Raw genomic sequence first — 25,397 nt, forward strand, 5'->3', positions numbered from 1 at the left:
TGTTCCATCCTCTGGGTTTCACCCGAGGCTCCTTCCAGGCTTCTGGTGTTGTCTTTTGTCATGTATTTTAGGGTCCTCAGATCCCTGGTAGGACCTCCAGACTCTCCGAAGGGAGATAACTGTGATGGTTTTTTCTCATTGGGAAATGTTTTTTCTCTTTTAGGCAAAGCTTTTTACCCTGCGACAAACCCATGACTCCTCCCAGGCATCTCCCACAGACTTTTGAACTCTAGTTGAGGGACATGATATCACAGGTAGCTACCAAGACTCCTCCAAGGAAGCTTCCTTCTGTTTTGCCAATAGGTCTCTGTTCCTGGATCCATCCAACCCTCCCATTAGCGTTAGGTTAGGGTGTGAGTTCTGTATGAGAATCCCACAGCTCCAGGGACTCCTGGCTGGAAAAGATATGTCGAGGAGGGAACGGTATTGCACCAACATCGCTTCCTTGACACTGTGATGGTGTGCTCCCCCTCCCCGCCTTCCAACCTGACCTTTATCTCCCGTGACCCTGCCCAAGCACTAACACCTGTGGTGGTCACAATGGGCACGTGTACATGTGATGGCTGCCCCCGGCTCGATGTGGTTTCGGGGAAACACATAACACCACAGTAGCCAAGGGCTAACTTGAGCAGTGCTGGTACTGTGGCCAATATGCAGATATGACTATAGGTCAATCATCTCACCCACATCAACAGCGAACAGCCCAAGAGCCCTTTGAGCTCCCCTGCACGCCAGGATCTCCCCATGAGCGGGGACGCCTCTCAAGGTTACTCCTCGAGCTTCACAGATTCTTTGCCGCAACAGATCCTCGGTCAGTGACTAATAGCACGCGAAACTGTGAAATCTTAGCTAAGTGATAGAAAGGATCGATTGCACATATATAATCCCTTAGACATAAACCGTTGACCCAGTCTGGGACCAGGATTGGATCCAGCCGCACCCAGACTCCTCTCTGAGAAGGAGGTTAGAAAGCAAGGGGCTCCTTTCCGAACCTCAGCCCAACAGGAGGGTCTCCCTGGCAGTTCTGCCTGACCCTGTCCTCCATGCAGGAAATAACCAAGTGTACCTTGCCATCGAATCCTGCTACAGCACTGTCGCATTTACTCTCAAACTTTGTTAAATCCCTGTTTTGTATCAATAAACGTGTCGCTGCTTCTCTCTACGAGTGAAGTGCATCGCTCCATCCGCAACAGACACCTCTCTCCTCTGGGCCACCCGTGCTGCTGGGGACCTCAGCCTCAGCCCACGCTGCCATTAGCTGCCTGTCAGAGCGCTGCTACGGGATGGTGAAGGCAGGAACAGCTTTCCATCCTTGCTCCTTTTGTGTAGGAGCAGTCGCTGGATGTTTTCCGTTTTGGAGCGGGGCTCTGGCGAGTGTGGGAGAGAGTGTTGGGAGCGTTACAGTGCAAGGAAAGCGCAGAGCCCCAGTGTTGGTCGGGCTGTGAAAGTGCTGCCGAGGGATAGTGAGGGCAAGCAGTCTAATATGACCGAATTGAATGAAACAATCCAGGAATTCTTTACTTACAGAATCTCACTTGGCTACAGCCCACGCTAAGGGGCTGTAACAGTAACTCACCAGCAGGAGTGAGGGAGAATAGCGGCGCGGTTGGGTGTTTGCGGTGTTAAGATGCCGAGCAGGAGGAGTGTCGGGGACCCGGAGTATTTAACCAGACACATCCCTCAGAATCCCAGATACCAACATATAAAAACCCGCCTTGATACTGGAAACAGTTTGACAAAATACACCGAGAGGTTGGAAGAGATCAAAAGAAATTACAGGTATAAAAAGGATGAGCTGTTTAAAAGACTGAAAGTGACTACTTTTGCCCAGTTGGTCATCCAGGTTGCCTCTCTATCTGATGAAACCTTAGAAGTGACAAATGAGGAGATCCACAAGCTGGAAGATGGTGATTCTGTTGCTCCAGATGCTGAAGTCACAGCAGGGACAAATGGGAAAGGAAGCCCTGATGTGACACCTAGTCCAATCCTGTTTATAAACAACACAGGAGCTGGGGAATCCTATCGGTCCACGCTGCAGAGTGTGATAAGTGGCATTGGTGAACTGGATATAGAAAAGGACACTCCTTTCTGTTACACAATGTAAAATTCTGTTGTACAGGAGAAGTTTATTTGTTTGCTTGCTTTAAGAACTAAAGGTGGTTTCAAACCCTAAAAATGCAAGGTAACCAAAGTACAGAAGGAGATACCCGAGCTAAACAAAAGACATCTCTCTCGTCTGTGCTATCGCCTAGCAGCCAACTACTCCCCTCGATAAATATCACCGTCAGGAGGAGCCCAATTTGACCTCTCCCTGAATGGCAGCTGCACTGCACGCCAGGCGACTCTCCCCGTGGGCAGGGGCGACTCTCAAGGTTAGAGATTCCTTACCTGAGACTGAGAGCCTTCCTCACCCACGGCGGAGAGATGCCTTAGCTGCGGCAGATCCTCAGTAAGTGACTGAGAGCGTGCTGAATTAGTACTAATGAGACATTACTAATCCATGCAGCTACTCAATATTATTGCAAACATTGTATAGATAATTCCGTTAGACATAAGCTGTTCTCCAAGTGTGAGACCAGGGCTCCATAAGGAGTTTAGAAGGCAAGGGGATCCACTCTGAACCTCATGACTCAATGGGAGGGTCTTCCTTACTCTTTGCGTCTCCAGTCTCTGTGTGAATCAGCCTAACCTGCTTCTAACTCAGTTTTCCTTTGTATGTTTTTTCCATGCGGTAGTTAATCATAGAATGGTCTGGGTCGTCTTCAATTGGATCTGGTTGCTCAGAGCCCCATCCAAACTGACCTGGAATGTTTCCAGGTATGGGCCATCTCCCACCTCTTTGGGCAACCTGGGCCAGTGTCTCCCCACCCTCATCATCAAAAAACATAATCTTCCCAGATGCCCCATCCCTGCTTATTGCAGGGGGTTGGACTCAACAACCTCTAAAGGTCCCTTCCAACCCAAATGATTCTATGATACTGTGATTTCACTGATGTTTCCCTGTTGGCTTCTGTTCCGTCAGAAGCCCCTGGCTCATCTCCATAAGACTGCGAGTCTGCTGCACCCAGCACGTCTCAGACCAACAGGCTGAGGGTCCTCGCTGGCGCCCCGTCCCCCTGACCTTAGCATGTTCCCGCAGCTTGTCACGGGCAAGCCTGATCCTATCCCTGACCCCTTCAAGTCTAGTTTAAAGCTCTGCCAATGAACCCCACTGGCTCCTGAGCAAAGACCCTCTTCCCCCTTTCAGAAAGCTCAATCCCATCTGACCCCAGCAGGCCTGGCACCATGGAGGCCACCCTATTTGTGCAAAAAACCGAAAATTGTGGTGGTGACAGCAGCCACGGAGCCATGTATTAAGAGACCAGGTCCGCCTGTTCCTTCCAGTGTCGCTGCACATAACTGGAAGGAGAGAGGAAAAATAGCCGGCGCTCCAGATTCCCTTACCACCCATCCCAAGGCCCTGAAGTCTCTCCGGATTGCCCTCGGACTACGCATTGTGGCTTCGTGGCCACCCACAGGGAAGAGCAGCGCTGGGCAATAGTCCGAGGGCCGTACCAGGCCGGGAAGTTTCCTAGTGACGTCCTTAACCCGGGCCCAGGGGGGCAGCAGACTTCCCCAAGAGGAGGGTCTGCCCGGTGAGTCAGGGGTATGTGATAGAGACAATAACACATTGTGCACTGATTGACTAGCAGTGATTCATAACCTAAAGGACAGGCCTGATAAAAAGCAAGAAGTCTTGAGATTGCCAAGGACAGCTCCTGATAACGAATAAGAGTATGCCTTGAAAAGCGGCTGAAACCAACCCTGCGGTCTGGACAAAGACCAAAGAAGAACTGAGTCTGCGCAAGGACAAAGAGTTACTTGCGGTGATGAAGAGGAATCATCAGCCTTCGTGGTCACGACCCTCAGCGACCACCACCAGGAGGCATTGCGCAAGCGCAGTTGGGAGGAGTTTATGGAAATGACTTCGTAGAGCTAATTTGAATACGAAGTGGGGACAGGTTATGCATATGTATAGGCGTATTGGGAAATCTTATGATTATGTAATTAAGAACTATATATATTTGAGAAGGCCGCTGCATTGGGCGCGCACGATTGTGGTGGGGCGACCCCCCCGTGCTGCCCAGCGCTGAATAAACACCTACTTTACAACCTTCCCGGTTGTGGAGTCTCTGGAGTTTCGTTTCCGCATGTCACCGGCAGATCCGGTCCTCCGTTCCCGTCCCCGTCTCCGGGAGGGCAGAGCGCGGCTCCAGCGGCCCCTCTCTCTCTCGCTCACGCTCCCGGCTGCTCCTCAGCCTTTCTCCTTCCCCCCCGGCTCTGCCGCCAGGCCGAGCGCACCGTCCCCCTGCTCCCCCCTCACGCTGCGCTGCTCTCCGCCGCGGAGCGGGCCGGCCCCGGAGCGGCTCCCTCGGCCACCGGCCGCTCCCTCCGCTGCGGCGCGTTTGAGCCTCCCGCCGTTGCCCGGGCAACGCCCAGGTCTCGCCAGCGGCTGTGGCGAGAGGTACCGGCTGCCGCTCGGCTCCGCTCGGCAACACTCGGCCCCGCTCGGATCGGCTCGTCATCTCGCGGCCCCTCTCGGCCGGTCAGGGCCGTCCCCGAGCGCGGCGGCGGGGCCGGGCTGGCGCAGGGCGGGCAGAGGAGCGGCGGGCGGAGGGGCCGAGCCGCCCCGGGAGGCGGCCGCGGGGCGCTCCCCTCCTGCGCTGCCCCGAGGTCCCGGCCGGTCCGGGGCAGCCGCTCGGTGTCCCTCGGGTCCCCGCTGTCCGGGCGTCGGGGCAGCCCCGGGGCTGGGCTGGGGCCGCTCCGTCCCGGCGGCCATCCCCCTTTGGCGGGGCAGCCGGCGGGGGGCACGGCCGGACCCTCCTGCCTGCCCCGGGCCCCGCCGCACGGGCTCTGTGCCGCACACACCGTCCCGTCCGTACCCGCCCTCTCCCCCGCTGGGAGGGCGGTGGGGCCACCGCGGGGCGGGCAGAGCCCTGCGGGGCTGCGCCCGGGAGTCACCGAGCGCCGCAGGTTGCCCGATGCGGAGCGAAAGGAGCCCGAGGGGCCGCCCAGAGCAGCCCCCGCAGCGCAGCGCAGCGCAGCGGCACAGGCGGCGGCAGGAGGGGCAGCCCCCGGCCGGGGGAGCCCCCGTCGGGGCGGGTAAGTAGCACAGCCACGTCTGCGCAAGAGGAGCAACGCAGAAGCCTTTTCCCGCCCCGACTGCTCCCGCCAGCGAGCTCGGGGCCGGTGGCACTGACGGCGGCAGCCAGGAGCATCGGGCCCCGAGTCACCGGTGCCGACAGCACAGGCGCCGCTGGAGGCGTCCGCCTCTTCCCGCCCCGACGGGATGCCGAGGGCAAGAGCGGGAAGAGGCCCCCAGACGCAGCCCCGCTGCCTTGCTGCGGCTCCTCTGCTTCCACTACCTTTCCCTTTCCTTCCACAAGGCCGCCGTATCTTCACCAATCTTGACCTTTTCATGCTGGGAAGCAGAGGCCCGGCTCATACTAGAAACCTCTGCTGCTTCTTGGAGGGAATGAGTGTTTTCTGCCGGGGTAAGACTGATTAAAGACTGATTAAAATAAAACCAAGTTCCAAGTTGCTGCTTCTTTTATTAGAATCCCATAGAACAGTTTTTCAAAGTCACATTCCTGCTTTGTGACACGCAAGGATCAAAATCTTAAAGCTTGTTGCTCTTTTCCCCAAAACTCTAGGTCGCGCAGAAAAACACATTCCAACCCAACACCTTCAGTACATCAATTTGGAAACATAAACAAAGTAGCATTTCACTTAAAGCATTCACTAGCTGAGACAAGCCATGTGAAAAGCAGAGTTACACAAGAAACAATACCACCAGTCACACTACAAGTTTACCTTTCCACAACAATCAGTGCTTCCAGGTCAGTTCTTTCCACCAAAATGATGCTGGAGTGGCAAAAAGATGATGCTGGGGAAACAACAACAAGAGCACGTTACACTGCCAGTCCTTCTCTGCGAATTGTAATGACAAGGCCATTTCTGGCCACCGGAAAGACACAACCCCAGCACAAAACAGACAGGGAAAGACTGAAAAAATAGAGACAACATAAAGAATAACTGGTGCACGGTGATGTTAATTTCAGTTTGCAATGGTGTCTTCAGGAGTGTTATGGTTTGAGAGACCCATAACAATCTGTTGTCATTTAGACAATCATTCTATCACCCGATGACCCCTCCCCACCTGGGAAAGGGAAATCGGGAAAAACAAGAAAACCCGAGAGCTGAAGTATAAACAGATTTAATAGAATAAGATTAGATAATTAACATTAACAGCACTAAAGAACTGATATTGATCCCGACACCAATACGGAATATGCAAAGATTATACTCAGCCAATTCTATCAGTAGGAAACTGTGCACTCCCAGCAGTGGACAGCTAATGTGGGACACTGCGAGCGCTACGGCTTCAGGAGGAAGGGAAGGCCTCAGGGCTCCGGCACCAGGGCACGAAGTTCTCAGGATGGCAGCCATCAAGGGAGAGAGAGAACTTCGCAGCAAACTTTCTAATTTATAATGAGTGTGACGTTGATGGTATGAAATAATCCTGTTGGCAGCTTGGGTCAAGTGCCCGGGTCTCGCTCCTCCTCATCCCTGCACCTGGCGAGCTCGAAAACACTGAGACCTTGAGACCCACACACCATAGCTGGCTGTAAAGTAAATATTTTCACAAATTCAGACACTGGAGTCTTCTGAAAGTGCAGTTTTCCCAAGTGTTAGAAGAGAAATTAGTCCTGTGTCTCTCAAACCAGGACACCCGCCTACTTGTTTTTCGGCACATGGGAACAGCCTGCTCCTGTGCCTTTAAGACTTCTTTCTTGAAGTATGTCCATCCTTCCTGGACTCCTGTATCCATCAGGGCATCAGCAGTCTTCTGAACAGATTAAAATTTGCCCTCCGGAAGTCTAAGGTGGCAGTTTTGTTAACCTTTCTCCTATATAATAGAGTAGATAATTTTTTTTAGAGTAGGTTTTTATTTTGAACTCCTTCGATATACATAAATGAATGCTCATTTATCAACATAGATTAAAATAAGGGCTTTTTCTCCATTTCAGTGCCTCACACCCACATTCACAGGTTTTAATGGTATTTAATCCCCCCATGAACTTCCAGACATTTGGGGGCTGTGACCCACCTCTTTTGGAGCGACCTCCGCGTGACCCTCCCCATCCCCCACTCACCTGCTCCTCCACCGCAGCACTGCCCCCCACCCCCCACCCCCGGTGACCTTGGGCTGCCCCAAATGACACCATCGCCCACTCTGACACACACAGAGCCCCACTCGCAGCCTCGAGTGCGGTTTCGGCCGGCTGGCGGCGCGGGGCACGCGGGAGTTGTAGTCCCCGTGCCATTCCCTTGGGGTGCGCATCCGCACGATGCCTCACGCCATCCCCGCTGTACCGCGCTGCCCGGGGCAGAGCCGCTAGGGCTCGGGAGCAGAACAGGCGGAGCGTGGTACCAGCGCGTGTTCGTGCGGTGTCTGTGGACGCAGAAACTCCCCCGTGCACCAGGGACCATTGTGCAACAGAAGCATTGGTGCTCACGGAACCCCCACCCTGCACCAGGGGCGATTGTGCAACACAACGGCGGGTGTGCACAGAGGCGCTCCGTGTACCAGGAACACTCGTGTGAGCCTGACTCCGGCACCGCCGCGCGGGACAACGCGGATCCACCGTGCAACTCGCACGTGCACAGAGCCCCGTGCTGGGCAGGGGGCAGATCTGGAGTAGGTTCCCCCCCCAAAAAACATGCAGAGGAAGGGTGGGGATCTGCAGAAGCACCTTTTTTTTTTTTTTAAATAGGGAGAATACACCTCCCCACATGCTTCCAACCCCCCCTGCCACCACAGAGGCACTGGGGACAAGGATGCTTTGGGGGTCACCAGCCACCCAGGGAGGGCCACTCATCCTGTAGCAGCAGGTCAGGGTGTCCCCATGACCCTTTCCCGGTCCGTCAGGGGGGTGACACCCATCGCAGGACCCCATCACAGCTCACGTGTGGTGTCGGCATCAGCTTGTCCGGCAGTGCAGAGCTCAGCATTGTGGCAGCTGAGGGCAAAGAGGCGGCCAACAGCCAGCAGTGCGACAGCTGCGCAGACACCGAACATGCTCCTGGTGCCTGTCTGATGGTTGCTGTCATGGAGAGCCAGTAGATCCAGACAGGCCAGTAAGTTCAAGGGGAGGCAAAACCAGTTCATCACCCCCAGGTCATCCTTCTCAGGCACCACTTTCCATCAGAGCAAACCAATGGCCGGGAAGTAGAGCCCACATTAGAGTTCAATAAGGAGGAAGTTGAGGAAGGACTCAGCAGGGCTCCTGGCTGGGCTTGGTGGAGAAGGCAAGCATGAAAAGGCAGAAGACCAGGAGGCTGGCAAGGGAGAGGAGGTGGACAGGCTGGAGGTGGTACCTCTGGGAGATGGCCAGGTGATACCGTGGGAAGCTGATGCCCAAGGGAGTGCCATGGGGATCCAGGACAGGGGTCCAGAGGAAGATGAAGATGTAGATAACACTTTCAAAAGGAGTCTGGATGGCACCCAGGAGAAGGATGCGCCAGTTGGAGAGGAGGCACTTCAAACCATTGCCACAGGTTTTGGAGATAGCTCATTAATTCCCATAGCTTTCATCCCAATTTTTCATGGCAAAGACCCCTGACAGCACCGGGAGAGGGATGGAGACCATGAATAGAGCCACCAGGCTCAACCTACATGTCCTGTAGGAACGCTGGCACACCTCCAGGAGCCGGACAGGAGCAATGCTGGGGGACAAGGCCCAGGGTGGTGGCACTCCGAGCTGCTGAAGGCACCCAGGTCTGAGCTCTGCAGAGGCCGCTGGCACCGGGCTGTGCAGGAGGCGTTGGTTCAGGCCTCCCAGGGCCTCTCTGAGGGGAGAGCAGGGGCTGACCCATGCCGGGCATGGCCACCTCGGAGCCATGGCACAACCAGTCCCAGCTGGTCCCAGCCGGTCACGGGTGTGGGCATCACCACAGCGACTGCCAGCGCTTTGTGACGGGGGCACCATATCATGCCCAGCGGCCATTGTAACACGGGTGGCCATGGTGACCGTGGGGTATATAAGGGGCCAGAGCCCTGGGGTGCCCACTCCCAGGAGAGCACCTGCCTCAGGAGGCAGCATCTTCCCTGGGTGCCCACGGCGGCTCTACGGCCGAAGACGCCCATGGACAGAGAGGCGAACACGCCATCTCAGCCCAACAAGGGGCTGCCGAGCCTGCAGAAGAGGCGCCAGGTGAGGGATAGGGCAGGAGGGAGAGGCTGCTGGTGGGACGGGGCCGCACCGAGCTGCCTTGGTGCCGAGGCCGGGCTGGATGGCACTCTGGGGGCCACTGTGCCAAGGCAGCCACCTCCATCCCATGCCTTCTCCTTCTTCTGCCCGCAGGTGGGCCAGAGGCCACCAACGCCAGCACCACAGGGCAGGCAGAGCCCGGCCTTGTCCCTCCACGGGGTCAGGCTGCCAGACCTGCACTGCCCAGAGAGCTTGCAGGCTGCTGGGAGTCGCCACGCACAGGTAGGGAACCTGCGAGAGACGGGGCTGAATGTTTTCCCGACCCTGGGGAGCTGCCAACGGGCAGGTGGGAGGTGCAGGAGAGGACAGGCGGGCTCGGCCCCTGTAGCAAGCTGGACCCCCTGTGCCATGCCCAGCAGGCTGCCTGGGCATGCCGGGGATGCTCCTGCAGGGACCAGCCCTCTCCCAGCCGGCTGTGGGAACAGGGCGGCAGCTGCCTGTGGGGCTGAGCGCTGCCCTGGGGGCTGGCGGGGGAGCCCAGACACAGGAGCTCTTCCAGCTGTTACAAGGGGGGCAAGGGCCACCGTCTCACAGCCTCTCTCCTCAGCTTCTTTTGCAGACAGACAGCGTGGCACACATGGAGGCACTGCCCTGCAACCAGATGGTACTGCCCAGCATCGTGGAGAAACTGGAGACTCTGCCCGGGCGGGCAGCGGCACCCAGATACGCACCCGCAGCTCGGCTACCAGCAGCTGACAGCACCCGCTGCAGGCTGCCTGCTCTGCCAGCAGCACCCGCTGCACCTTCTGCCGGGGCATGGGACACGGCCAGCAGCAGTGCAGCCATCAGACACCGACAGCCAGTCCCACCTCCTTGGGGCACCTGCGGTGAGCAGGGCAGACCTGCGAGGGTCAGGAGATTCAGGCCTGCAGCCTATACACCAGCTGTGAAGGGGACAGCTCCGTGCCTCACCAGTGAGGTCCCAGGCAAGGTTTTCCGTGGGAGCTGGAGTCACAGCCAGCAGGCAGTGGCACCGTGGGACTGGGCACGTAACAGGGCCCTGTCAATAACAGCAAGAACAGACGAGGTCCAGGTGTCAATGGGAGCAAGGCTCCTGCAGCTCAGCTCTCGCCTGATCCCCATGCATGGGGGGGACACTGATGCTGCCGTCAGGGGCCCTGCACCAGCTGCCCGGGGACAGCATATGAGGCCAGGGTGCTGGGGACACGCAGAGGAGCACAACCCAGCAATGTGGGCGATGTGGATCAGGTGCAACCTCTACAAGAGATCACCGGGGGTGCACCACCAGGCTTCCGCAGAGCATGTGGACATCCTATCCATCAAGATGCAGGCTCCGGAGGAGCTGGGGAGGAGCTTCCTGGCCCACACCGGGCACAGTATGGCCCAGCTCAGGAATGCCAGCCTGCAGTGTCAGCGGGACTGCCCAGAGGAAAAGGCCGTGGCCGAGGAGGAGTGTCAGAACGACAGGGACAAAGAGCTGACCCAGGGGGAAGACATCAACATCCCCAGCATCTGTGTCAACAACTCCTTGGTCCAGGAGCTCTTCCAGGATGCCCACTCTAGTCCCCAGGAGGGGCCTGGCTGGCCCAGCAGCATGGACACAGAGGGGACCGGAGACAGAGCTGGGGATCTGCAAAGTCCCAGCTATGGTCCCAGGGACATTGAGCCAACAGCTTCTGGCTTGGCCGGAGCTCATGAGGAAGAGGGGCAGCGCACACCACTCGCTCCTGTGGCACAAGAGGAGGCAGAGGAGCCAGCTTCTGCCTTTGGCGAGCAGGCCCCAGCAGCAGAGGCAAAGAGCCGGGCAGCTGCCCCACACAACCCCGCAGGCTACGAGGCAGCACTGCAGGACGCAGCCTGGTGCATTGTGAGGGAGGTTGTGGCCAGCGCTGTGCTTGTATTCCGACAAGAACAGGCAGCAAGAACACCGGCAGTACCTCAGGGCACCGAGGGTCCGGTGACCGCAGAGGCTCATGGAGAGGACAGCACAGCTGTTGTCTCCCCGGCAGCGCAGGAGGATGAAGTGGCTGCTTCAGTGCTCCAAAACGCTCCGGCAGATGCTGGCGCACCCCACTTTGCCCCAGCAGAAGAGGCAGAGAGCCAGGCACCTGCCCCGCACAGCCCCACAGCATATGAGGAGGCTCTGCAGGACGTTGCCTGGCACACTGTGCGGGAGGCCGTGGCCGGTGCTGTGCTTGTGATCCAGCAGGAGCAGGCACAGAGCGCGGATGCAGAGACGGCTGCGAGAACACCTGCAGCACACCAAGACACCGAGTGTCTCTTGGCTGCAGAGCCTCACATAGAGGCCAGCACAGCCCCTCTCGCCCCAGCTGCAGATGACCAGGGAGGTGCAGCAGCTTCTCCCGTGGCTCAGGAACCTCAGCACCAGGTGAGCCAGGCGCACGTGGCCAGCACCGGGCATCCTGAGTTGCCGAAGGCAGGCGCAGCGCCCGGGCTGTGTGTAGCAGGGAGGTGCCTGGTGCCCTCCAGGTCTCCCGCTGACATCCCCTCCCTCCCCTACCTCTGCTCTTGCTCTTCCCCTGCAGGCGCTCTCCGAGCATCCAGGCAGCGCACAGCCCTCCTGCGGCTGCAGGGACGTGCCGGAGGATGTCCCAGGTAGGTCCCTGAGCCGAGGGCAGGCCTGGCTGGGTGCTGCTCATCCCGGCGAGCGGCACCCAGGGCAGGTCGGCAGCACTGCACACACGGGGACTGGCCGTGCTGTGGCCACCCCTCCCTGGGGAACCGCCTTGGTGGCAGGGGGCTGGCAGCGGCTTGCCCGTTGCCTGCCCAGCCCCTCACCTACAGCTCTCTGTTCCCCGCAGGCATCGTGGCCCTGCCACACACCCCGGCTCGACAGCGACGGCCCTCCTTCTTCAGGAGGGCGCTCAGGGCTCTGCGCAGGGCTTTCCGCTGTACCTGCATAGCGGGACAGAAAGAACAGTAGTGTCCTGCTGCCAGTGCCAGGCGGGTCCCCAGAGATGGCATCTGGCCCTGAGCCTGCACAGCATCCAGGCAACCGAAGGATGGCTGCATGGACAGCGCTCCAGACACTCATCTGCCCTGAGGACATCGTGCTGCCAGCCTCCGCTCGGCTATGGAGGCTTTCTGAGGCCAATAAAAGATGACAATTTTCCCCCAATGCTTGTCTGTGCCTGGCCCATCTCAGGAGAAAGATGGCTATTGACCAACACCCCCAGGTCCCTTTCTGCCAGGCAGCTTTCCAGCCACACTTCCCCAAGCCCGTAGCACTGCACGGGGCTGTCACCCAAGTGCAAGACCTGACACTTGGCCTTGTTGAAACTCATACCATTGTCTGCAGCCCAGCCAGCCAGCCTGTCCAGATCCCTCTGTAGAGCCTTCCTACCCACCACTAGATCAACATTCCCACCCAACTTGGTGTCCTCTACAAACTTAGCGAGGCTGCACTCAATCCCCTCCTCCACATCGTTGATAAAGACATTAAACAGAACCGGCCCCAGCCATTAACCTCCAATGCCTTGGGAGTGGCAGGACTCGGAGGAGTTGCCAATAGTTATATGTCCACTAACCCTATTGTGATTGTAAACTCAGAAGGGCAAAGGGCTACAGTGCGGCCATATGTGACCTCAACTCCTTTAAACCTATGGGGAAGGGACTGCTTAGGCCAATGGGGAGTTTGCATAACTACGGATTTTTAGTCGGGGCCACTGTATTGCAGGGTGTTTCTCAACCCGCTTTAGCTCTAAAATGGCTAACAGAAAAACCGGTGTGGGTTGATCAGTGGCCCCTTGGCCAAGAGAAATTAAGAGCCCTGCAGTCTCTGGTAAGGGAACAACTTGTTGCAGGACACATAGAGGCCTCACATAGCCCTTGGAATACCCCAGTATTTGTTATCAAAAAGAAATTGGGGAAATGGAGATTGTTGCGTGATTTGAGAAAGATCATTAGATGTCATGGCAACAATGGGAGCACTACAACCGGGATTACCTTCGCCTACTATGATACCTATGGGGTGGGAAATTGTTGTAATAGATTTAAAAGTTTGGGTTTTTTTTACCATCCCTCTGGCAGAACAAGACAAAGAAAAATTTGCATTTACTGTTCCATCTGTGAATACCATGGAGCCTACCAAAAGGTATAAAGGTATCAGTGGAAAGTGTTGCCACAAGGTATGAAAAACTCACCTACAATTTGTCAATGGCCTGTAGCAAAAGCGTTCACCATTTATCTTCACACCCACTGATTAAATTGGGCACACAAATAATCTTTGGCAAAAAAAAAAAAAAAAAATCTCAGTCGTAGAAACCCAGTGGAGGGCCCCACGGTGTTCACAGATGGGTCAGGGAAAACTGGAAAAGCTGCCATTGTCTGGAGACAAGGAACACAATGGTGACATAAGATCGAACATCAAGAAGGTTCGCCCCAAGTCGTAGAACTACGAGCGATGACCATGGTATTTCAGAGTTTCCCCGGCCCAGTCAACATTGTGACAGATTCAGCTTATGTGGCCTCTCTGGTACAACGTTTAGATAAAGCTGTTTTAGGTAATGTAACTAATGAATTACTGTTTGGTGTATTGAAACTGTCATGGATAACAATGCAGAGGCGACAGCAGGAATATTATGTGATGCACATTAAAAGTCATACCCAGTTACCAGGATTTATAGTAGAAGGCAATGCACAAGCTGATGCTTTAGTGTCTGCAGTGGCCCTGGGACCTGTGCCCAATGTTAAACAGCAAGCGATAGCATCGCATAGTTTTTATCATCAGGGATATCGTGCTTTGAAACGTCAGTTTAATCTTAGTAATACTGAGGCGCGCCATATTATTGCGGCCTGCCCCGATTGTCAAGATGAACATGTACCTGTATATTATGGCACCAATCCACGAGGATTACGCGCTTTACAGCTTTGGCAAACTGATGTCACACATATTACTGAATTCGGCCATTTGAAGTATATACATGTATCAATGGATACCTTTTCTTCTGCCCTCGTAGCCACTGCTCACACTGGAGAGTCAGCTCGAGATGCCTTACACCATTGGCAGCGTGCATTTTCTGTTTTAGGTGTCCCACAACAGATCAAAACTGATAACGGTCCTGCTTATGTATCGCAAAAGGTAGCTTGTTTTTTACAACTCTGGGGCGTGACACATGTCACAGGCATCCCCCACTCACCCACGGCTCAGAGTATTGTTGAGCGTGCACACGGGACTCTAAAACGCCTTTTACAAAAACAAAAAGGCGGAATGATAGGGGAAACCCCTGAAGCACGATTAACTAAAGCTGTATGTGTATTAAACCTTTTGCAGCTTGCTGACAATACTCCTGCTGCGATGCCACCCCTTCTTCGGCACTTTGGTTGCTTGTGACCCAGGAACGGGTGGGTCCTGGAGCAAAAGTGCTTCTGTGAGACCTAATAATCGCAGCATCCTTTTTAGCCCCTGGAGTGGCATCAGCTAGAGCGTGCTACGCATAACAAGCTTGGGTGTTGTCTGGCTAAGCAATCTAATGCTACATCTTCAGCTTTAAGTAGTTTACTACTAGATGTAGACTCAGACATGCCACACTGCAGAATCGAGCTGCAATAGATTTCCTGTTGCTGGCTCAAGGTCATGGTTGTCAAGATTTTGATGGAATGTGCTGCATGAACTTGTCAGACCATTCTCAATCCATTCATGCACGCATACAAGAGTTAATGGAAGGAACGAAAAAGTTAAAGGAAGAGGATGGGTTCTTCTCTTTTGACCACCTTTTGCAAAACTGGGGACTCTCGGGATGGCTGGTTTCAAAGGTCAAAGCAGGATTAATAATATTGTTGATAGTTGTAGTTGTGCTAATGATGGTGCCATGTCTCATCTCCCTACTGCAAAGGGCCCTGCAGCGGGTGATGGGGGCGGCATTTGTAGCACAAATAGAAAAAGGGGGAATTGTGGGAAACCTCGGCTGGTCTGAGGGATCAGAATGCAAATTTAACATTGACCTTGAGCAGATATCCGTGTACCCTTGAAGAGACTGGGGAGTCCTGAGAAGAGCTAAGTAAAAGGATAAGGGTTGGCAAACATCCTGGCTCTGACCAGAGCATGAACAGAGTGTGATGTGAGAGCGTATCGGGCAAAAGTAGAATGCTGAATATATGCATAGATAAGCACCTGGGTAAAAGAATATAAAAAAGCACTGCTTGTTAAATGAAGAAATTGGATTGCTGCAACTTGATGTTCAGTGTTGTGTCCGTCCCAACAACGACACCCAGGCCTGTTGCCTCTCCCAATTTGGCCTATTTCTGGTTTGGGGTATTCTTAGGGTTAGTCTGGAGGCACAAATCATGCTGCTGAGTCACTTGTCTTACAGTGGTGTATAAATTTCTAGCTATGATCTCTCTAATTAGGTGTTTATATAAGGCCTCTGCCCCCCAATGCCTTTTTCTGTGTGCTTCTTTTACCAGAGACCATGTTACATAGGAGGGAATGATTAGTTTCCCTTGTGGGGTGAGAGCCCATCCCCCTTTATTATATGACCCTTCTAAATCCGTGATAAGCTTCTGATCCTCCTTGGTATATTCTGGCTTACCTTCTAGGGAGATTTGCCTGTCAGGGACCAGAGCCCCTTCTGGTTTTACCTTTATTTTGGCTACCAGTTTTGCCTCTCTGTCCGCCAGCTCATGTCCTCTTCCCAACTCCGAGTTTACTTTCTGGTGCGCCTTAATGTGCATGATCGCCACTTTTTAGGGAGTTGGACTGCCTCCAACAGTTTCAGGATCTCCTCTGCATGCTTGATGTTCTTGCCCTGTGAATTCAATAATCCTCTCTCCTTCCAGATAGCTCCATGCGCATGCACGACTCCAAAGGCATATCTCGAGTCTGTATAGATATTCACAGCTTTCCCTTGGGCCAATTCCAAGGCACGGGTCAGAGCAATTATTTCGGCCTTCTGTGCAGAGATATTCATGGGCAAAGGCCCTGACTCTATTATTTCTTGACTGGTAGCAATGGCATATCCGGCATACCTTTTACCACTTAGGACATAGCTGCTCCCATCTGTGAACCAGTTTTCCGTGTTTTACATAGGACTGTCTTTCAGGTACGAACGGCTCGAATATGTTGCTTCGATGGTCTCCAGACAGTCATGATGCACTGGTTCTCCCGTATTCCCACTGAGGAAAGAAGCTGGATTGACAATGTTAGGGACTACAATTTCCACATCATCTTGTTCTACCATTATAGCCTAATATTTCAAGAACTTCTGTGGAGAAAGCCAGTGTCCACCTTTCGCTTCCAGTACTGCAGATGTTGTATGGGACACTAACACAGTCATTTTCTGGCCCAGGGTGAATTTTCGGGCTTCCTGGATGTTTAGTATTATGGCCGCGACTGCTTGCAAGCATCCAGGCCAGCCCTTCGCAGTTGTATCTAGTTGCTTGGAAAAATAGGCAACTGCTCGCCGATACGGGCCTAGATCTTGTGCCAATTCCTAGGGCAATTCCCTGTTTTTCGTGAGAGAAAGGCAAAATGGCTTACTCACGTCTGGGAGTCCCAAGGCTGGAGCTGACATCGAGGCCTTCTTCAGCGACTCGAAGGCCTGTATGGTCTCTCTAGTCCATTTAAAGGGTTTCTGTTCGGTAGTTGTTAGTGTCTTGACAAGCAACCCATAATTATAAATCCACAGCCGACACCACCCAGTCATCCCTAGAAAAGTTCATAACTCTTTCACTGTTTGCAGTCTTGGAGTTTGGCATATTGTCTCTTTTCAGGCCTGTCCCAAAGTCCTCTGTCCAGCACTGATTTCATAACCTGGGTAAATCACCTTGCGCTGCACTATTTGAGCCTTCTTTGGGATACCCGGTATCCCTGGAGCCCTCAAAAAATTCAGCAGACTCGGCATCCAGGTCGTACCAGCATCCTCTGTCTTGGTGGCAATCAAGATATCATCCACATATTGTAACAGTTTCCCTTCTTCAGGAGGTGGGGCTTCCCAGGACTCGAGATCTTTTGCAAGTAGGTTAGCAAATATAGTGGGGCTGTTTTTGAACCGTTGTAGTAACACCGTCCAGGTAAGCTGAGTTCTCTGTCCACTTTTAGAATTTTCCCATTCAAATGCAATTATTTCTGGCTGACTTTACGGAGAGGGAGGCAAAAGAAGGCATCCTTCAGATCTAAAACAGTAAACCAAGTTAGCTCAGGTGTTAATACAGTCAGCAAGGTGTATGGGTTCGCTACTACCAGGTAAAGTCGCTGGTTCCGGGCACCGGGCCCGGTGGCCTCTTGGCAGAAAGGGGGGCACCATGGGGGGTTCCCAGCAGGAGGGGAGGCAGAAGCCGGCATGGGACACCCCCGACAGACCCCCGCTGAACGCTCTGCCTGCGGGACGAGGCTGTGCAGGCCCCGCGGCAGGCAGCAGCGCCTGGCTGCGAGCGCTGCCTGCTGACAGCTGGCAGCAAAATCCCCGTGTGGCATCGTGGCCTCTTGGGGAAGTTCACTGCCACCCCGCTCTCTGCAGCCCTGTGCCACCAGGGCCTTCCCAAAACACATACACCAGAAAACAGAACAGCTACAGGCAGCACGCACCTTTGTGGGTGTTGAGGGGCCCATCTGGCTACAGCCGCAGCAGGCAAGCGGTGATGCGCAAGCCAAATAAGCCGGGCGTACCCAAGCGGTGCCAACCTTCCCACACAAAGCACGGTGAAAGGCAGGTGCAGCACAGTCCACACGGGCTATGTCAGCCACAGCAGCACCCTCCGGCAGGCTTTCTGTCCTTGCTGTCGCCGAGTTAGAGTGCTGCTCTGGGACAACACTGACAAGGGCAGTTGTGGCACCTGCTTTGCATGGCCAAAGACACGCAACGTTAAGCTCTAGACAGAGAAGGATGCTCCCGCTCTCAGCCCCATGGGCCATTCTCCATGGCTTGGGTAAACCCTTGTCATGGCTTAACCCCCACCACGCAGCCGCTCGCTTACCCCCTCTTCCCCCCGCAAGGGACAAGAGGGAGAAAAGGAGGGCAAAGGAAAAAAATCTCCTGGGTTGAGACAAAGACACTTGAATAGAACAATATCAGAGAAAGCAAAATAACACAAGAACAAGAAGAACACCAGGCACTCACACTGCCCAGAAGCTGGCATCGTCCCGAGCAGTGATGGCGGGTTCCCACCCCCTGGCTAACCCCCATTTATATACTGGGCATGTCATCTATGGTGTGGAGTATTTCATTGGCCATTCCATCGCTCTGTCTGTTCTTCTATGGGAAGCTAAAAAAAAGTCCTTGAATTATGTAAACATCGCTTAACAACAACTAAACCCAATAGCTGTTATTGGCATTCCTGTCACAGCATCCCTAGAAAGAGAAATTGACACTTGTCCAGCCCAAACCAGGACTCATCGGTCTGCCTTCTACAGCTGTATGGTGGAGCCTTGCTCCCGTCCCGGAGTGCGGGGCAGTCCTGGGAGAAAAGCAGGAGCCGGCCACGTGCGTTGTATTTGCTGAGCAGGGCTGGGTCCCTGGAGCGCAGAGAGCAGTGGCTTGAAGAATGGCAGCCTCAAAGCTCATGCACGGTGTGGGAGCCTCCTGCTGCCACCCTGCCTTGTGTGGCCGGATGGAAGGCACACAGCTGAGTGCTCAACCTGGTCCCCAAGATGGCAGGGCAGGCTGGCTCTGAAAGTGGGAGAGCTGCTCTCGAGGCCCTCCTCGAGGAGTCGCATGGCTTCACAGGCACCAGAACCGGGCCCCAAACTGGACTCACTCAAGGCTGCTTTGTTTTCTGAAATGTGACCTGAAGGTGGTGCCCCATATCTGCGTAGACAGAAGGAAGCCTTAGAGAAGGCAGCTTGTCTTCTGTGGGTACTCTGCTATTCCAGCACCACGTTTGGCAGGTGGTCGAGGAGGAACAATGAGAGTGGCCACACTGCACAGACAACTGGAGGAATGGTTGGGGTCAGTGTGGGCAGAGGCATCTAGCAGAGACAGCAGTGCCCAGAAAGCCGCATCAGTAATGCCATGGCAGTCCCAGGCGACCGAGCTACCAGCACCTGAAACACCAAATCTCTTCACCGATGGAGCAAACCTGGGAGGAGAGGGAGGAAGTGACCTGGGGTGGGTCCCTTGTTTGGGAGGAGAGACAAGGGAGGAGAAAGGGAGGAGTCAAGGAAGATGAGGGGGATGTTCAAGCAGGGAAAATGGAGACAAGGGGGGATCAATCCCCCGTTAACTACCCCTGAAATCCGGCTCTTCCTTCTGGGACTGAGAGCCCTGTTGGCTTCTCACTCTTTGCTGTGGTCAGCAATTTCTCTTGTCACGCTCAGGAGTTTCACACCGTCTGTTCAATTAGCTACGGCTTACGCTGGGCCCTAATCTCCAGCTGTGTGCCTTAATGCATACCCCCAAAGTCATCTGCAGGTCACATCACTGTTTCCTATCCTCCATGTGCCAGTCTTCTCCACCCCATGGTGGCTCTGAGCACCCCCCTCTCTGACCAGGCACCATTTCAGCCCTTGGGAGTCACTCTTTCCCTTCGTGCCCTGCTGTCTGCCTGCAGCCTCATTGGCAGGCGCCGGGCACGCAAGTCCTTGCCTTGCACCGGAGACTGAATTGGACTCAAGCACGCTCAGCTGTGAAAATCAGGAACTTTATTTCTACAACCGAGTCAACATCAGCCCTTCTGCGCTCAGAGGAGTGCGGGCAGGACAGAGCAGGCCTTGGCACTGAGGCTGCCTTTGGCTCAGCAGGCATTGCCCCGGAAGGAAATGGTCGTGGAACAGGGCGGCCTGCTCTGGAGCCTCTTCGTCACGCTGCTCAAGCCTTTTTCCCCCACAGGACCTGCAGCAGCTCCTGCAGCAGCTTAAAAAATTCCACCAGCTTCTGGCGTGGAAATGGACATGGTGCAAACCCGCCTGACTGTGTGGGTATTGGCCTTGGTCTCTGATAAGGGGTTGAAATAAAGACTGGCTGTGGTGTTGTAGTAGCCGATGGTGCTGGGTGCAGTCCCATCTGGACCAGGATCCAGTCGTAGAAGTGCTGGGTGGAGGTGTAGACTCCGGGCCGTTTGGCTCTGGCACAGCCTCTCCCCCAGCTGGTCACCCCAACAAGCCAGAAGTAGTCCGCATTGTTGTCTTTGCACACGAGAGGACCACCGCTGTCACCCTGCAGGGGAGGAGAGAGGGTTGAGGTGGTGTTGGGTGGCCGCTGTCAGCGCTCTGGCCAGCTCCTTCTCTCTCCCAGCACCTGCCAGAGCTCTGCTCACTGCACACAATGGCTCTGCTCCGGCGCTGGAGCCTACAGAGCCTCGTGTGGGAGGGGGTGGTGGGCCTGTAAGGTCGGGCGCTCTCTCATCTCTGCACAGTGCTCCCGGCTGTGTGGAAGGGGGATGCTTTGGGATCTGGACCTATGGGCTGCCGGGAGCATGGGATGGGCTTTCTGGGCAGCGTCCCCGGGCTCTGGGACAAGGCGGGCACTGGGCAAGGACCTGCAGCTGGGGAAGGGGAGGTGAGCCCCAGCAGCACTGGAGACCCAGCGGTGGCAGGGTGACTTGCCAGGCCGAGCACGTGCCGGGTGATGTTTGGGCGTTGCGAGAGGGCTGCCGGTGCTGCCGGGGCTTGACTTGCAGCACATCCTACCTGGCAGGTGTCGATGCCACCCTGCGGATAGCCAGCACACAGGTTGTGGCTGTGGATGGCCACTCTGTACCACCCGCTGCTGTTGCAGAGGTTGACATCAATGAGCTGGACCTTGGCCTCCTGCAGGACATCCGTTGACCCTGCAGCTGTGAGCACAGAAAGCAATGAAGCCCCAGCAGCTCCCCCCCCCGTCTGGGTGAACCCCTTCCCTAGGGCTTGGCTTTGCGTCCTGAAGGCACTGTGCCCGTGTTTCCCCTCTGTCTGGCTTTGGGCGGTGGGTCAGCCCATTCTCCCTGGAGGCATACGTCCCCACAGCCTCACTCTGGCTTTCGCCTCTGCTCTCGGGAAGCCCAACCCCTCTCCCCAGTGTGCCGAGCTTGCACTCAGGACACCAGCACTTCTGGGGAACTCACATCTTGCAGTGGTGGCGCCCCAACCGCTGACGTAGCAGGTGCGCAGCTCTGACACTCTAAGTGAGGCGTCGGGCACACAGGCAAGCTGGGTGTAGGAGTTGCACTGGACAGGCTGGTCCAGCTCCAGCAGGGCGATGTCGTTCCTCTGCGTGATATTCCTATAATGCTCATGAACCAGCAGCCGCTTAATATGGCGCACTTGGGCCTCGGGGCCCAGCCGAGTCAACTGGGTGGCCCCGATCACCACGCGCCACATGCTGATATTCCTGGAAGGCAGATGGAGAGGGGGGTCAGAGGGAGCGGAGCCACGCGCTGCAGCAGCCCCGCCGTTCCCTGCCTTCTGCTTCCCAGGGCAGAGAGGAGAGCAGTGCCACGCAGGCTGCCACTGCCCTGGCATGCCTTAGGCACGAGCCATGTGGCGCTGGAGGCTGCTAGGAAGCAGTGGCCTGAGCCCAGCCTTCTCGGGATGGGCTTGGCAGTGCCCAGGCACTAGGCGTACTGGGAGGAACGGGGATGGGAGTAGCAGGCGGTGCTGTGCGCAGGGCACCCGCGAGGGTGGTGGGGACAGCCCCCTTCCCTGGCCCTCCTTACCTGGCCTCGATGAAGCAGTGTGCTGCCGTCAGCACCCACTGTGGGCTGATGAGGGACCCTCCGCATACGTGCCCCGTGCCTGCTTCCCAGGGGTCCTGGATGCTGACGATCCAGGGCCAGGCTCCTGGACGGAATTTAAAGGAATTTAAGGGAAATTCCAGGAATACCTCCAGATAGTCCATTAGGGAGGATGTTGTTACAATGGGGGCAGGAAGGAGAGTCCTGCACCCGGGGTAAGGATAAAGGAAAGAAGATTATATATTGTATGTTTAAATGGACCAAAGAGCCCATAAGGCCAGAGAAGTTGTATTGGCCAAAGTATGATTCTATAGAGGGATGGCTGTGTCAAGCACTAAATGTATACGTTAACTCTAAAGAATCATTTGATGAAGAAGAGAGCGAATATGCAGCGTGTTGGAAAGGAGCTGCAGGGGGTTTTAAATGGGAGATACAAAAGGAGAAGGAGGAAGACCAGAGACCAGTCTGGGATCCTCTTGAATACTTACCTCCCCATATAACCCGGACCCTCCGGAAAGCGCAAGAGAGCCTCAGGCCCCCGTTAGAAGGAAAAGCCAGAGGAAATGGAGGCAGGAAGTGGGGAGGTCCATAGTGGAAGAAAATGAGAAGATGACGGAACCAATCGGGCTGCATCCTTTATGGGAAGTCCCAATGCCAGGAGTTCAAAATGGGGCAGGATTTGTGAATGTGCCCCTAACCAGTACAGAAGTCAAGAACTTTAAAAAAGAAATGAAGAAATTGTTGGAAGATCTCCTAAGTTTGTCAGAACAATTAGACCAATTTTTAAGTCCAAATGTATACACTTGGGAAGAAATGCAATCCATCATGGGAACTTTGTTCTCCCCGGAAGACAGACAAATGATTTGTTTAGCAGGGATGAGAATATGAGAAAGGAAAAACGTTCATGGAGTGGCGGGGGACCAAAAGTTACCCCTACAAAGACCTGATTGGAATCAAAATGACCCCGCAGGAAGGAGAAACGTGTCTGATTATCGGACGTTAATCATAAGGGGAATTAAAGAAGCAGCCCTGAGGGGATCAAATGTGAGCAAAACTTTTAATAAGTAAATAAGGGAAAGAGGAATCTCCAATGGAGTGGTTGGAGAGGCTCCAAAGGAATATTCAGCAGTTTTCTAAGATTGACCCAGAGACTGTGGCTGGCCAGGAATTATTAAAAAGTAAATTTTGTCACCCATGCCTGGCCAGATATTAAGAAAAAAAATGAAAAAGATGGAAAACTGACATAAGAGAAGAATCAATGAGTTGTTACGAGAAGCACAAAAAGTATATATGTGAGGCGTGATGAAGAGAAGCAGAGGGCAAAAGCAAAACTAATGGTAGCGACTGTAAAAGAAATAACAAAAACTAAAGATAAAGCGCCCCAGAATCCAGGGCCAGGGATGAGACCATACAAGATACAGGGAGCCCATCTGCCACCGCTCAAAAAAGCCCATATGAATGAAATCAGGAGCCCCAGACGGCCGAAAGTGTTACTATTGTGGGCAGGAAGAACATTTTAAGAAAGAGTGTCCCAGGCAAAAGAGAGATGGAGTGTTACGTCAACAGGAAGAATACACTACCAATTAAGGGTGTCAAAGGCTCTGCCTCCTGGGGGAAGAAAGAATCAGTGAGCCCTTGATAAATTTAAAATTAGGCCCCCAGGAGGAAATTTACACCTTTTTAGTAGACTCGGGAGCTGAGAAGTCTTGTATTATGAAATTGCCTTTGAATGGGAAGATCCAGACACCGGGAAGAAGCAGCAACTCCGCTGGACATCCCTGCCTCAAGGATTCACAAAATCCCCAAATCTATTTGAACAGACACTAGAGAAAATTTTAGAGGAGTTCCAGGCAGAACCCGAAGTAAGAATCTTGCAATATGGAAATGACCTGTTGGTATCAAGAGAGAGAGAGCAAAAAGTCAGAAGGAGACATCAATACGTTTGCTGAATTTTTTTTTGAAGAACAAGAATTAAGAGTCTCAACAACAAAACTGCAGTTTGTACAAAAGAAAATAAGAGCATCTAATTAGTGAAAGAAAAAGAAAGATCAATCCAGAACGAATTACAGCATTAAGTGTCCCAAGAATGAAATGAGAAATAAAGAAGATTTTAAGGTTACTAGAGTATTGTAAATTATGGGTTAAAGGGTACACTCAATCAATAAAATTTCTGTATGACAAACTTGTAAAAGACAGTCCAATACAGTGGACAGAAGACAAACAAGAGCAATTTAAAGAATTAAAGCAAAAGTTAATAGAAGCCCTGGTTTTAGCCCTCCCCTCCCTAAGGAAAAAAAAAAAAAAGTTTCACCTTTTTGTAAACACGGAAGAATGGATAGCGCATGGAGTCATAATGCAGGAATGCGTCAGAGAAAGAAAACCGGTGACATATCTATCCAAAATTAATGGACCCGGTATGTTGGGGGTGGCCCACATGCATACAGGCAGTAGTGGCCACAGCAATATTAGTAGAAAAAAGCCAAAAATTAACTTCCAGAAGAACCGTAATCGTACATCCCCACACACACTGTAAGAACTATCTTATCTCAGAAGTCTGGCCGGTGGTTAACAGATTCCAGAATTGTGAAGTACGAAACCATTTTAATAGAAAAGAATGATTTGACCCTCATAGTAGACGGAAACAGGAATCCTTCACAATTCCTGTAGGGACAGGCAAGTGGGGAGATGGAACATGATTGTTTAGACTTTATAGATTACCAAACCAGGATAAGAGGAGACCTAATAAACACACTGATGCCCTATATATATATAAAAAAAAAAACAAAACAAAACAAAAAACAACAACAACAAAAATATCAAAAAATTTTTTTATAGACTATTCCTCCTGATGTCTAGATGGAAAGAGAGCAAGTAGTTATGTCATCATCGATGGGGAAAAAAAAGCAGTAATTGAAGAAGGAGGATTAACAGTGAATTAGTCAGCCCAGAGTTGTGAACTATACGCTCTGAAGAGAGCTTTAGATTATCTCCAGAGAAAAGAAGGCATTATCTATACAGATTCAAAGTACGCATATGGAAATTAACCATGAGAAGGAAGTCTCGTGTTTTTGCTTTGACAGGAAAAAGCCCTGGAGAGCCTTCAGAAGGCGCGTAAGAGTCAGTGCTGCTGCATGAGAGCAACAGACAGCAAAAGCCTCGAAAGTGCCTTCAGACTAAAGTGGCATCCAACCCCTTCGACCCCACTTTGCTGCTATTGTAATTGTTGCGTGTATCTACGGGTTAAGTGTAATAATTGTAATAAGGTCATTTTAGGTCCCCGTTGCAGACAGGAGCAGTACCTCTCCCAAGTCCTCGATCTTTAGTGTATCCAATGTGAGTATAAAACCCCAATAGATAACTGTAAGTAGATTAGATATTATTGTTGCAGAACCCACAGAGAAATACGTAATGTGGACCGACCCAAACAGAATGTTTATAGATCCTTAAAATATGGGTATGAATCCATTCTCAGGAATGAAAAACAACTCACAATATTAAGAAAATGTAGAAGATACA

The 25,397-nt window shown here is 53.5% G+C and overlaps 1 protein-coding gene across 1 annotated transcript; it reads right to left on the reverse strand.

Moving 5' to 3' along the window:
• Nucleotides 1–20,188: 20,188 nt before the first annotated feature.
• On the reverse strand, nt 20,189–22,045 carry LOC309685162 (acrosin-like; the record flags this gene model as incomplete). Its single annotated transcript, XM_082500971.1, has 4 exons — nt 20,189–20,386; nt 20,860–21,005; nt 21,273–21,538; nt 21,864–22,045. Coding segments are annotated over 4 exons (792 nt in total), but the record flags the coding sequence as incomplete, so codon positions are not given.
• Between the last annotated feature and the right edge of the window lie 3,352 nt (nt 22,046–25,397).

This window comes from Vanellus vanellus, assembly GCF_965231255.1.
Source record: "Vanellus vanellus genome assembly, contig: HAP1_SCAFFOLD_565, whole genome shotgun sequence".
Taxonomy (NCBI): domain Eukaryota; kingdom Metazoa; phylum Chordata; class Aves; order Charadriiformes; family Charadriidae; genus Vanellus; species Vanellus vanellus.